General features: G+C 43.6%; 2 protein-coding genes across 2 annotated transcripts; one reads left to right on the top strand and one right to left on the bottom strand.

Moving 5' to 3' along the window:
• LOC8070251 (ethylene-responsive transcription factor ERF003) lies at window positions 2,585-4,161 on the top strand. Its single transcript, XM_002448626.2, has 2 exons — window positions 2,585-3,154; window positions 3,411-4,161. Exons 1-2 carry the CDS (start codon window positions 3,075-3,077, stop codon window positions 3,847-3,849), a joined length of 519 nt encoding a protein of 172 aa, XP_002448671.1. The 5' UTR covers window positions 2,585-3,074; the 3' UTR covers window positions 3,850-4,161.
• LOC8079608 (protein KAKU4) lies at window positions 4,798-11,855 on the bottom strand. The gene is made up of 11 exons (XM_002447203.2): window positions 11,426-11,855; window positions 10,424-10,523; window positions 9,565-9,928; window positions 9,310-9,447; window positions 8,305-8,509; window positions 8,075-8,151; window positions 7,514-7,595; window positions 7,337-7,373; window positions 6,742-6,833; window positions 5,603-5,678; window positions 4,798-5,511 (listed from the first exon to the last, which is right to left on the bottom strand). The coding sequence occupies exons 1-11, from the start codon at window positions 11,721-11,723 to the stop codon at window positions 5,250-5,252; spliced, it is 1,731 nt and encodes a 576-aa protein (XP_002447248.1). The 5' UTR covers window positions 11,724-11,855; the 3' UTR covers window positions 4,798-5,249.

Here is a 13,310-nt window from a genome sequence, read left to right as displayed (position 1 = left end):
CGTGAGCATGCTTTAAAAAAAAAAATCTAAGTTCAACGCTGAAATCATATGCATTGTAGCTTTCAAAGTACTCTGCAGAGTTTACTTCCTCCGTCCTTGAAAAAAAATCGTTTTAAGCGTTCAAATTGTGTCCCATAAAAAGTGTTGTGCCGTACTGTCTGTACATGTGTCAAGCCTACTACACATGTGCGAGACCTGTTATCGTAGCCTCCTTTCCACCACTGGAGCCAACCAGATATGAGTGTTCTTGTTTGTACATCAATTAATGCAGTTGCTCCACTTGCAATAGTAGGAGTGTGTAGGTCATTCTTTCCCCTCCTTGGTACTCTCGCCGGATGCTACAACGTCTGTTTTTATGGGACAGAGAAAGTACATTCGCTTTGGAAGAGAGAAAATGATATGGGTGTGTGCTGTGTAGGAGGTAGCGAACTGATCATGTATTAGATAGTTGTGTTTTTTGTGGTGGGATCTATTCACCTAGGTTTAAGTACTCAACTTGGCACATGTGCACTCATTCTTTTGAATTTATTCTAGAAATTAATTATGCTATACTTTTAGTGGTAAGCAGTGTCTCTATCAACAGCGAGACGCGTATAATGACTTCATGAATCTCGTAATACGTCGGTTCAATCTTTCAAAGATGTTCATTCAACTTTTGTTCTAAGGTCAGCTCCGGTCTTGACGTCATGAAACCGAGGCTGACACACGTCTGCCGAAAATTGATCTTTGCGGATGGTACGGTCCTTCCGGTTAATTGAGCCCATGCAACAATTAAAAAATACACACTTGCCTTGGTTCAGCTGTATATGTGTAAGTGACTTGGGGAGTTGTACTTTATTTTTTATTGCCCAGGGTTCGAAAAGAAAACAAGAGTAACTTTTGTTCTGATATCCATGGTTTGATGCCTGTAGTACGTGTGTTCTGTTCGGCAATCGAACATCTAGACCAGCGCATGATTCGGTTCGGTGGCAAGCTACTATTGGTGTATGCTTGCATTGGTGAAACCCCTACTTTCCTAGGGCCACTGGATATCCCAAGTTTACTATTTGGATTCTGATTGGATTATATATATAGTACTCTAGATTATAGATGAGATTATATAGCCTAGATTATGAACTACTCTCTAAGTTCCAAATTATAAGTTGCTTTGACTTTTTTTAGTACATCCATTTTACTTTGTATCTAGATATAATATATATCTAAATATATAGCACAATAGATATACTAAAAAAAATCAAAGTGACTTATAATTTAGAAAGGATGGAGTTGTAATACAATGACTTATACAAGATTAAAAAGCAAGCTTAGTTAGAGATGGGTCATAGGACGATTACAATAATTCGGTAGCTGGATTGTTATTATTTAAGCTTTAGATTATTTTATTTCATTATTATCTATAATCCAGTTGAACCAAATACCCCTTATAGCTATGGCTAGAGGGACAAAAATTTGGTCTATCATGTTAAGATATTTGTTGGAAGTTGCTATGCTATCTAGTATATCTAGCAGAAAAGATAAAGCTTTGCTGCTAGATAGTGTCTTCCAACAACTAATATCCATGGATTTACAGTGTTAACCAGTTAATGCAACCTAGCTTTTTGCACTGTTACGTACTCCCTCCGTTCCAAATTATAAGTCATTTTAAGAAGTTTGGAGAGTCAAAACATTTTCAAGTTTGACCAAAAATATAAAGAAAAATATAAAGATTTATGTCATAAAATAGGTACACTATAAAAATATAACTAACAAAGAATCTAACGATACTTGTTTGATACCAAAAATGTTATTATTTTGCTATATAAATTTGGTCAAACTTGAAAAACTTTGACTCTCCAAGATTCTTAAAATGACTTATAATTTGGGACAGAGGGAGTACGTCTTTGAGCAAATTTTGGGGCACTACTATTAGTCCCATGTTTGACGGGGAATGTCGATCAGGTTTGTCACATCTCCATGACTATTCATGATAATGCGTCGTTGCTTCATTGCTGAGGGATTCTTTTTTTTGTCCAGAACATGGACGGCTTGCGGAAGAGTAGTGGAACACGTACAATGGTCTTCGTCTACATGCAACTAATACAAGCTAAGAATGCACCAACTGGTAGGGGCCATTGCCCGTTGGCGCCATCCGTTCCAGGCCATGAGACTCTACATTCGAAGGAGGCTTACGTACCCTATGCGATAGTAAACCAAAGCTGCCAGTCGATGGCACGTTCGGCTGATTTCCAAGTTCCAGCCCACTGAACAGGGATCTCTCTGCACCTGCCACCCGATCCACCTCTTACACGTCCTGCCGACGCGTGTACTTGACACTACACCTCTGTGGCTCTGTGGTTCTGTCGTCGTCCTTGGGCCAATGGCCGTTCAGGTGTTCCGACTTGGCAAGGGTCACAGCGACTGCCAGTGTTCGGCAACTGTGCATGCACCAAGACCGGGCGTGCGCGGGTCCCCCTGCAAGGCCGTGTCTCTGCGACCTCCAAAGCTGACCTTGCTCCATCTATCTGCAGGAACGAGCTAGCTAGAGTGTGCTGTCGTCCTCGTCACCCTATGTCTGTACACTTGGTACTTTGTTTTGTATACCGTGGGTGATCGATGATCGATGCCAAATGGCTCCAAGATGGTACTAAAAGCAAGTTGCCATATCTCGCGAGCTGAGCAGCATCCATCTCCAACAGGATCTGCGTACATCTACTAGCTAGCTATATTCTGTATGTGATTGTCATCTCTCATGCATCTATCTATATGGCTAAGCTGCAGTACATCTACTAGCTATCAAGCTATGTGATTGTGATCTCATCTATCTATATGGCTAAGCTGCAGTGCATCTACTAGCTATCAATCAAGCTATGTGATTGTGATCTCATCTATCTATATGGCTAATAAGCAGTAGCTAGCATCTATCTATCTATCTCTTGGATATATACTTGCAGCCCACCCTGCCCCGGCCCCCTTGTGCGCGGCGCAGTATATAAGCGGCCGGCACCTGAAGCATCTCTTGCTATCAAGTGGGACTCTGGGAGTGTCCACCACCGGGCACTAGCCAGCGGAGAAGAGTGAGTGTGGCCACGATCGCCATGCCGAAGCTGCAGAGGTTTAGAGGAGTGAGGCAGAGGCACTGGGGCTCCTGGGTCTCCGAGATCCGCCACCCACTCCTGTAAAGTTCTTGGTCACTCATGTCATGCATGTTCAGAATGTTATATGTATATATATATAGGGAGTACTAGCTAGCATCGTTGCTTGTCGAAACTTTTGCGTGAGCTTTACTAGCAGACTGGCAGTAGTAGTAGGCTAGGCTCCTCTGCTAGCTGTAGCTGGTGCAGTTTTCTTCTCTTCGTTTCTGAAGCCTGAACGCGCCTTAATTTGTGTTGTGTTATTGCTGCGTCGTCTGTGTGCGCGTGGCGACGGTGCAGGAAGACGAGGATCTGGCTGGGCACGTACGAGACGGCGGAGGACGCGGCGCGGGCGTACGACGAGGCGGCGCGCCTGATGAGCGGCCCCGCGGCGCGCACCAACTTCCCCCTGAGCGTCAGCGGCGGCGGGGGCACGCTCTCCCCGACGCTGCGCGCGAAGCTGGAGAAATGCTGCACGGCGCCGGCGCAAGAGCCGCAGCACGGCGCGGACGTGTCGCGGACGGGTGGTGGTGTCGGTCGGGACGACGTCGACGGTAGTAGCCGCAAGGAGGTGCAGGCTGCTGTCAAAGTCGACCCTGACGCCGACGACCCCGACGGCGAGGAGTACATCGAGGAGATGATCAGGGAGCTCACCTACTACGGCCCCGTGGAGATACAACAGCACCACCCGCCGTCCGCCTCCTCCGCCGCCGCCGCCTCGAGCTCGGCGATTCGGTGACTGACTGACGAGCTAGCTGCCTATAGGATATAGCTAGCTAGCTAGCTAGGCGCTGCAGCCGTCGTCGTCACCGTCTATTCTACAGCGTTTGTGTTGTTTTGGTAGGCTAGGCAGGCACATTAGCCGTCCGTTAGGTGGGGCCCGACCCGGAGCCGGAGGAACGCGAGTCGCGTTTGCCCGGCCGCCGGGGCCCGTTCCTGTTCCTGTTCCTGGGCTGGAGATTTGGGATTCGGGTTGAGCGAGCCGTGTACTACTACAGAACGGGAAGGGGACCAAAGGATCTTTCGGGATAAGGCCTCTTGATTTGGTTCATGATGTGAGGCTTGTTCTCGGCCTTGTCGTCTACCTCGTTTGGCATCCGAGCTCTAGCTCCTTTTTTCCATCGCAAATCTGCGAGAGTTGCGGTTCATGCATTGACATGACGTGACGCCTGCGAGTCGATCGATCGATCGACCGATCGGATGCCGATCTTGGTCCGAATTCCTGCGAGAACCCGACGCATTGTCGTTTCCATTCTGGTGGAGTGGATGGTGGTGGATTTGCATTTTCTCTCGAGCATCTTCCCATCGATAGGTATAGGAATAGGATCAGCAGCATCGATCACACGACAGACGACACAATGCTAGTGGCCACGACGACAGGCACTGTGACTTCAGAGACACGCAGGCAAGGCAACTGTGCCCCCCCCCCAGTGCACAGTGTTTGCTCGTATGAACAGTCAAGGCGGGCAGTTAACAGGACGTCACGAACGAACCTTCAGGAGCGATCCGTTTCGCAGTATCCCAGCACGATCCGAGGCCACTGTTTGGCCCATACACACAAGTTGCTTGCTACATAACACAACAACCACAACCTGGGTTGTGCTGTGCTGTGCATGCGAAGACGAGCCCCCCTCCTATGAACATGGCGCGCGTCAGTGGTCACGTATCAGATCAGAAACCATAGTGGTAAAAAGCAGCTCATGCAACCACAACACAATAGCACAAAACAAAGGTTACATAATGATTACATCGCCTCAAATACCAGCGTCCACCATACAGAGAGGAACAGCTCTGCTGCTGGATTCACTACACAGTACACGTACCTGATGACTAGAACACTTTAGTTGTCTGCTGCAATACAACCAACAAATTCTCTTTTCCGACTGCACAAACTACCAGAGACTTAACCAAAGCTAGATACTGAAACAAAATCAAACAGCTTCTGGTCCTAATGATCAACTCTAACTAGTACACGTGGTCATCATAAGGCCTAAGATAATACAACATGGATACAGGTTGATGCACAATGCACCGTACCGTGGAAACGACCAGTCGGCACTAGATCTAATTAACCTAGGTATCATGTTGCCCTTTTGGGCCGTTAATACTAGTATACAACAATATAGTGCAGCAATGACCCTACGTCGCTCTTCCTCTTGCTGTGCTTCGCAACACCCTTTTCCGTCCTTGTTGAACATTGGATGATCTCAAGGCCCGCTTAGCTGGTTGTTCTGGTTTTGTACCTGGGCCATTCTTAACAGAATCAACATCTGTAGCAGGGGCTGTAGACTCAGTTAGTTCGGTACTAGAGGGTGGCATAGCACTGCTCGAGTTAGTGTAGCTAGGATTATCATTTCCTGAAGATTGTAGCCCTGAGTTGCCATTTGATTGATCCAAAAGACTGCATTGCCCAGGGAACTTGGTTACATAAATGCAACTGCCAAACAAAAAAGGTGAAAGAAAAAAAAGAGAATCGGCAAAGTTGTGGTTACCCGTTGACTAATGTTTTCTTGGTCGACCCATTCATTTTGGTCTGGGTTGGGGGATCTGCATCATTTGGTATGGATTCTGGAAAAGTTTGCATAAAACCAGTAAGCATTATAAGCACAGTACCCCCTCTTCCAAAATATAGTAGAGATTTACTAAGATAAAGTGATAAACAATCGCTTGGATTCTGCTTCTGCTGTAGCACTTTCAGAATTCATACCAAAAGATTATTTACTAACCAAAAGATGGCGCCCTTTAATTAATAAAAACAAGTAGCATCCAGAAGCATTTGGGATATCTAACAAATTCGTTGTACCTACAGGCAGTAGGCTACAGCGGTATAACCACACATCATAAAAAGAACTACCTATATGGTTTATACCAATGTTTAAGCTTTCACCAAACCTCAAACAGCATAAAGCCTCACAATGTTTTTTTTATCAACCATCCTCAGAATGGTTGTAAAACCCATATAAACCTGGAACCAGGAGTTGTAATTATTTTTTTTTCAACATAGGTCGCCCCAAGCATGTGTGTGTAGTGGCATTCCAACTGAAGCCAGGATTTACTGGCTAGCAACAGCAATTATGTCTTTCCTGAGCCTTGCAGGCAAGGTTGTCCATGATTTCTGGCCAATGGTTCCCTGCTCTCAATTGGATAATCTAAGTAGACTACTGGACTTCCAGCCAATAAAAGTTATTGCAGCTGGACAACCAGCAGGCTAATTTGGCAAATTGTGGGTGGCTGATGATTAAGTTAGAAATCATCTAACTAATGAATGATACTCCTAAGTACCACTAAACCAACCAAATGCTAGCAATGGCTACACAAATGGTTAAGGTTGATATTTAGCTAGTTATGTCTAGCCTTCGCATTTGCAAAACCTATGCAACACAGTGGTTGAGACTTGTGACCATTATTCGAACCAAAAAAAAATGTTGGCCTAATGTGGCTCAAAAATTGCTGAAACTCAGAAACTTCTCTACATGCATCAGTTATCAGTTCATTAGAGAAAATCTGATGCGAGCTCAGAGTCTAGACAAAGCCAAGCTGATTTAACCCCATAAAAAAATATGAGTGGAGTAAAAGACAAACTATAATCAAGATTTGTTTGACTGTATAAGCAAGGAATATCCCTAAATACCTGAAGCTGAGTTGACATGTGTTTCCCCTATATGTGGTTCTGATGTGGGAGCTTTAACATCTCCACTATGGGCAGTAGTATCCTTAGTAATTCTGAGACACCAAACATGAGAAATTCAAGGAATAAATGACACTATGTTAGTTTACGGTAGATAAACCAAAATAACATAAGTATAAAATAATCCAGAACGACGATATGAAGCTAATGCTATCAATATCATGGAACTGAGGATTACATGACTTCACGAGTGCAAAACTTTCCAATATGAAGAACAGTAAAAGAGTGATACGATACGTGACTGATAGTGGCATCGACCATGTAATCACATAAGCATCATTATTTAGGTTAATTACACAACTTTTGCGAAAAGTTATTATATGTTTAAACTTCAAAGTTGGAATTAGATATTACATAGAGAAACATCTATGCAGAACTAAAGTACAAAATCAGTTTCTCAAATAAGTTCAGGCTAATGTAACTGTAAGTCGAATTTACAGCTACATATATATGACTTAATCAGTAAGCTTATAAATGATGGTGCAATTGCAGCAAAAACTAAATTAAGCAGTAAGAATTTTCTAATGCAAAAACTGACCCTGTGGAAGACACATCGTTACCCTCTGCAACTTTATCTGCACATGTACCACAATACAATATTTTAGAACATGATATTCACAAATTCTATAATCATTATACATGGCTAAAAACTGGGTAGAATATCATGAGATAACCAGGGTGAAGAGTCAAGGACAACTGGATAAGGAGATTTTACCGGGGAGAATTTCAGATGCAACTTGGTATTCTTGGAGCGCATTCCCATTGTCCTTTGCAAGGTCCACGGGCTCAGTAATACCCTTAGTACAACAAAAATGCACTGATAAATACAAAATAATACTTGTGAAACAAACTACAGAAAAAGGTTTTGAGGACACATGTCAATGAATAATTTTTTTTTTCCTGAATTCATATCCACATTTTCAACAAACAGAGGCAAGTAGATTTTATACTACAAACTGAGAGAAGTAAAATACAGGCAAACTGAGAAAAGTAAAATACAGGCAGAGGTAACATAAGTGATCATGTATTGTTTAATAGGAGCAGCTAGGGGCAACAGCTTAGTGCACAATGTATCAAAAAGGTTGGTATGCACATTGACCAGAATTTACTATTTTTGGAAGATTAAAAAGGCATCATGTGCTCTTATCAATAAATGTACAAGCCACTTGCTATGTAAATAGTGTTGCTACTGACAACAGAGTACTGTGCTAAACTGAGCCCAAATGTATACAAGTATAATGCAACAAACATAAAACAAAAATCATGAATTACTCACATCAGTTATATCTTCAGTTGGTGTAATAAGTAAGGAGCATCCACTGACTGGTTCTGTTGCTGCAACTTTCTCAGACCCTGTAGCCAATATACAACAAATTAGATTTTCACAGTAAAAAGTGCAACTAAATAAAGAAAGTGAGGCATCAGTAGAAAAGAATAAATATCCAAGTATGCAGCCTGAGTGAATTTGGAGTAAAAAAAGAGCCCATAAGTGTAAAGAAATTTCACCATTATGGGTTTCGGTAAGATCTCCAACTTTCTCATCAGTGCCCAATGAGAATATAGAGGTGTTATTCTCAAATAATCTGGAACCAGAACCATAATTCCAGAATTTAGGAGCATCAGCAGAACCTCCAGATGATCCAATGTGAGCTCTTCGTGATTCTTCCAATTTTGTCCAAAAGCTGGAAAGGTAGTCTTCCTTTGTGGTTACCTTTACAAGGTAAAATACTTGGTTAGCAGTGAATATGCAAGCACAACTGAGGCATCACTTAACCAGACAGGTGTCATTGTGTCAAGCAAGATAGTGATTAAGAAAAGGAAAGCCTATAGCAATATAGCATGTAACACACCGTTTCCCTGCCTAGTAACATGAGTTTTGTTCTTACCAACTTCAGTGAAGTTGGTTTTTATTTTCTTAGAAATGTTGAGAATTTATACAGTTCATATAGAATGCAGTAATTTCATGGTATAAATTTAAGACGGTTGAAAGTGACCAGTAGCAGCTCCATCACATCTCATTCAAGACCATGGAATACAGATCAATATAACAAATCATCAGTAGTTCAAGTGCTGATGGTCATATAAAGTTGTGAAGTTCATCAATCTTAGAAAAGCTCTAGTGTGAGCAAAACCCTATCTGTGTACAGCACTTCACACATTGTAGCATTCGACTACTATGTGTTAGCTAAAATCAACGCCCAAACACGAGCCGAACCGAGAGAATAAAATAACCCAGGAGCTCATTTCATGAGTGCTATGAGAGAGAGGAGGGCAGAGCGAAATTGATCTATATTTCATGTATGGGGCCATCAAAACGATGTCCACGCTAGAGTCACCGAACTGCCATGGATCGCCTTTACATTCTCAAATAAATTTTACAATGGAACTGCCCTTATAAGAGAGTAACATTTTGTAAAACTAAGAATATCTCACAGATGATCAAAATATTGCCACAAAATAATGCCAAATTCCAATCAGTGACCTTGACCCAACATAAATTACTTTTATTACCTTTGTTGACGAGATAGAGTATTTGGAGGGTGATGTGTCAAACTTCTGACGTCCTAAGAATGGGGATTGCCAAGGAGGTAACGACTGCATGTATGATTTCGCTAAATCAACTGGAGTACCCATGTCAGAGTCATCGTGCTGCATGAGATGGCCATACATAAAAGGTAACAAACAATTTATCCAACCATAACCAGTAGTAAGTTCGTGAATCACCAAAAACAAATAGGTTTACAAAGAATAGAAGGTTATACTCACAGAACTAAACATATCAGTATTTAATGTGCACGGCCCATTGTCTTCAGGCTTTAAGCCCAGTCCCTGCCTTTTCTCTTCCAACCATTTTTTTGCTTCCGTAACTGCTGCACTGCATAGCTCAGGTGATGCTTGGAGTGGAGAACCTGGAGAAAAACTACCAGGTCCCATTCTCATACTAGAGAGTGGAACTGATTCAGGGAAATTCCGGTCACGGCTCAAGGAGCGCCATGTTCCTGTAAAGTCATGCGCAATGCCTGCATTCCTACTTGGGATTTCTTCTGGCTTTCCATACTCATGGGCTTCAGGAAAAGTAGAATCTCTAACTCTTGATTTTATTAGCTCTACCATCCTATCACATTCATCCCTGCAAAAAGAAAAAGAAAACACTAATTGTTCCAAGGGGTAGTGCATCTGCTGAAGATATCACCAATAAATCAGGTTTAAAATACTGATGGATCTACCCAGCATAAAAATCACAACACTTGCCAATAAATAGCATCTAGAGCAGTTACATTTACATAAGGGTAAGGTAGCATAACATATGTAATGATTTACAGTGCAAGCTTTTGTTAGCCTTGAGGTATTTAAGGGTCCCTACATACATCTACATTATCAGCTGCAAGATGAGTATGAATTTTAAAGTTTGTCCATTATAATCCATTGCACAGTATACACAACAAGGATTACAAAGAACTTAACCTTAATGAATCTAAGGATGCACCATCAACAGACTTGATGAACGAGATGTCAATAGAAAGAATTATTTTAGTGCCACACTTAATTGTGGTAGGTTGTCCAGAAAAAAAATGACACTATACATGTTAGCCCACATATAAAAGGGCGATAGCAATATGATTACCTTGAGAATGTTTCCTTCATAACCATTTGCTCAATAGCAAGCTTTGACTCACTAAAAGGAACTATTGCTCCCTGAGTGTCATGAATATCTTCATTTTCATCTGAGTGTGGACAGCATATATAGTGATGTGAGGACACAATTAATAGTCAGCAGTACACAAAAGGCAATGATCAGATGACACAGAGAGCAAAAAATTGTCTGTAATAAGGCGTCGTAATTAATATCATGATGGTACAAGCCTAAAAGGAAGTACAACATTATTAAGATCCTGCTTATTAGCTAAAATATTGTCCAGCATTACTAAGGTGAAGACTGAGATCCTCTAACCACTTTACTTGGAAAAAAAATAGGAGGTACGGAAATTCTACACTGAAGAATACATAGAGAAAATCACACAATTTCCATCCAAGTACCTGAAGCTCCCAAATTATGTTCACTCTGAAAGTAAAAAAAAAACTCTGCTCACTTATCCTGAATTTCAAGGAGTAATTAGCATGGTGCCAGGTCATTGAATTCATGACTTCAATTCTGATTTCGGGCACATATTGACTGATGTGATATGTACCAGATGGATTAGTAGTACTAATACTGAACTTTGGTTGATAGAAGCCATATGCCACTTCAATGAAATCCATTTAATCTATAGTATGCACTACAAAGATATAGTAACTCGGCATTTCATACCAATCCATGCTTGCCCCTGATGGCACCTATGGAAATTCTACTCTACTGGAGTAAAATTCTATGCGCAATTCAGATGACCCAACCCACCCTTTAGCCAACTGTGACACCGAATTAACTAAGATTCGAAATCTCCTGGCCTAATTTGAGCAAGTCAAGACGAAACCCTAGGTCGCGAAGTCGAAGCAGAGCAGCAACTCGTGCAGGGTACTCGAAGCTACAAACGCACAGTCAGACAGCCAAGCGGCTCGCTGAACTGAACGACGGAGCAAGGGGGCGAGAGAAGGAGAGCGTGGACGCGAGGAAGGAAGGAGAAATTACTCAAGCCGACGCCCTCTTCTTCTTCTTCGTCGTCGTCCTCCTCCTCCTCATCCTCCCCCGAGCCGGTCTCCTCGGGCGAGGAGAACAGTAAAACGGAAGAAAAGACCCTCTTCGCTCCGGAGACGAAGCCGGAGAGCCAACCGGGGCTAGTCCCCGTCGCCGCGCCCGCCTCCGCCGGCGACGCGGCGGCATCCTCCGGTGAGAGGCGGCGGCGCTGGGCCCTCCCGCTGCCGGATCTATCGTCCTCGCCGTCGTCCTCCGGCGATCGCCGGCGGCGAGCACCGAAGAGGGACGCCATGGGAGGGGCGGAGGGATGGGGAGGAGGAGCAGTGTGAGGCGACGAAGAGTTCGAAACGGAAGCGTGAGGCGATTTTTGGAAGAGGCGCCGCGAACTGCTACGGCCACTTCCTTTAGCGGGAGCGTGGCGGTAATACTGCCAGTGACAAGTGGGACCACTGTCTTTACTTGTGTGTTCGGAGCCCACCCAGCAGAGGGCCGCTCGTTAGACTATCTCCAATAGCACAATGCAAACGCAAAATAGGTTGCTCACAGTGTTTTGCATACCATAAAACATGCTCCAACAGAAGACCCAAATAGAGAACTCATTTTGCATACCAGCTGAGGCGAGACGCAAATAAGTGTCTCGAGAGACAGACGACGCAAATCTTTGGTGGTGGGTCCATGGCAAGGTGTTGTTCACGGTGGGGATGGAGGCGGCTCGAGCACGGCGGTGAACGGAGGGACCACGCTGGGGATGCTGCTGGAGCTCGTCCACGCAAAGAGGCCGCAGCGTGCTCTCGAGTCTCGAGCAGGGACTCACCAGGGGAGCTGTGTGAAGGGATCTGCTCCAGGCTATCGTGAGGAAGGGATCTGTTCTAGGCTATTGTGAGGAGCTGGGAACGCCGTCGTTGAGAAGAGCTAGGAGCCTGTGCCACCGTTGGAGGAGCGGGAGTGCTTGTTCGGGAGGAGCAAGCGACACAAGGTAGAAGAAAGAGGAAAAACTGGCCACACAGTTTGTAGGTCTTTCTTTTGGGTTGGCTGTTGGAATAGGCAATGTTTTAGGTCCATGACCCTTTTACTGTGTGTGACCCAAACTATCTAATGGGTCTCATATTTAGGTCCTGTTGTTGGAGATAGCCTTAGACCGTTGCCTTGTCCGGGTGACGTGGGGCTGCCTGTGAACCGCCCTTTCAACACTTGTGGCAGTAGAATGAGGAGTGGGATCCACTCCGTTTTTGGTTAACTCGGGCCCAGGTGTCTGTGCATTGTCCAGCGTGCGAGTCTTCAGCGTCCCAGTCTGATCGCGTGGACATTTTTACTGGTAACCGCCGGTGTCCGGATAGGTGTTCGAGCCGCTCATTCAACGACCAGTCGGCTCGGGTTTTCGCAGTGGATAAACTTGTGGCCCGCATGTATAGCTTTGTCACAAGCATGGTTCAAAATTTCGGCGAAATTTCGTCGAAATTTCGCGAATTTCGGTAATTTCGGTGGTGGCCGAAAGAAAAATCTGAAATTTTATTATATACTAATACATGTGCTATATAACTTTAAACTCATATTTTTTATTGTTTATATTGCATATTCTTCTATTCAATAGATGTGTAATCATAAATCATATTGATACTTGTTTATATCTAATTTTTTTAAAAATAAAAGCATACTTCATGTGCTAGTCTCTAACAAAATTTCGGCGAAATTTCGGCCGAATTTCGCGAAATTCGGTAATTTCGGTGGTGGCCGAAATTTTTGCGATAACGAAATTAAAAACCTTGGTCACAAGTGGGCCAAGTGCGTCTCAACTCTTGAGAGAGGTGAGTGAATGAGTGTGCTTTGTAGCGAATTAGAGTCTTGTTTAGGCCTTGTTTAGTTCCAAATTTTTTGGTAA

The sequence above is a fragment of the Sorghum bicolor genome, chromosome 6, assembly GCF_000003195.3.
Source record: "Sorghum bicolor cultivar BTx623 chromosome 6, Sorghum_bicolor_NCBIv3, whole genome shotgun sequence".
NCBI classification, from domain to species: domain Eukaryota; kingdom Viridiplantae; phylum Streptophyta; class Magnoliopsida; order Poales; family Poaceae; genus Sorghum; species Sorghum bicolor.
The sequence above is the reverse complement of the archived record's forward strand: the minus strand, read 5'-3'. Positions and strand labels throughout refer to the sequence as shown.

Coding starts and splice junctions, on each gene's coding strand:
- LOC8070251 (XM_002448626.2), top strand. CDS start 3,075: ATGCCGAAGCTGCAGAGGTTTAGAGGAGTGAGGCAGAGGCACTGGGGC. Junction 3,155..3,410: donor GAGATCCGCCACCCACTCCT/GTAAAGTTCTTG, acceptor GCGACGGTGCAG/GAAGACGAGGATCTGGCTGG.
- LOC8079608 (XM_002447203.2), bottom strand. CDS start 11,723: ATGGCGTCCCTCTTCGGTGCTCGCCGCCGGCGATCGCCGGAGGACGAC. Junction 9,448..9,564: donor ATACTGATATGTTTAGTTCT/GTGAGTATAACC, acceptor CATCTCATGCAG/CACGATGACTCTGACATGGG. Junction 6,834..7,336: donor AACGATGTGTCTTCCACAGG/GTCAGTTTTTGC, acceptor TTGGTGTCTCAG/AATTACTAAGGATACTACTG.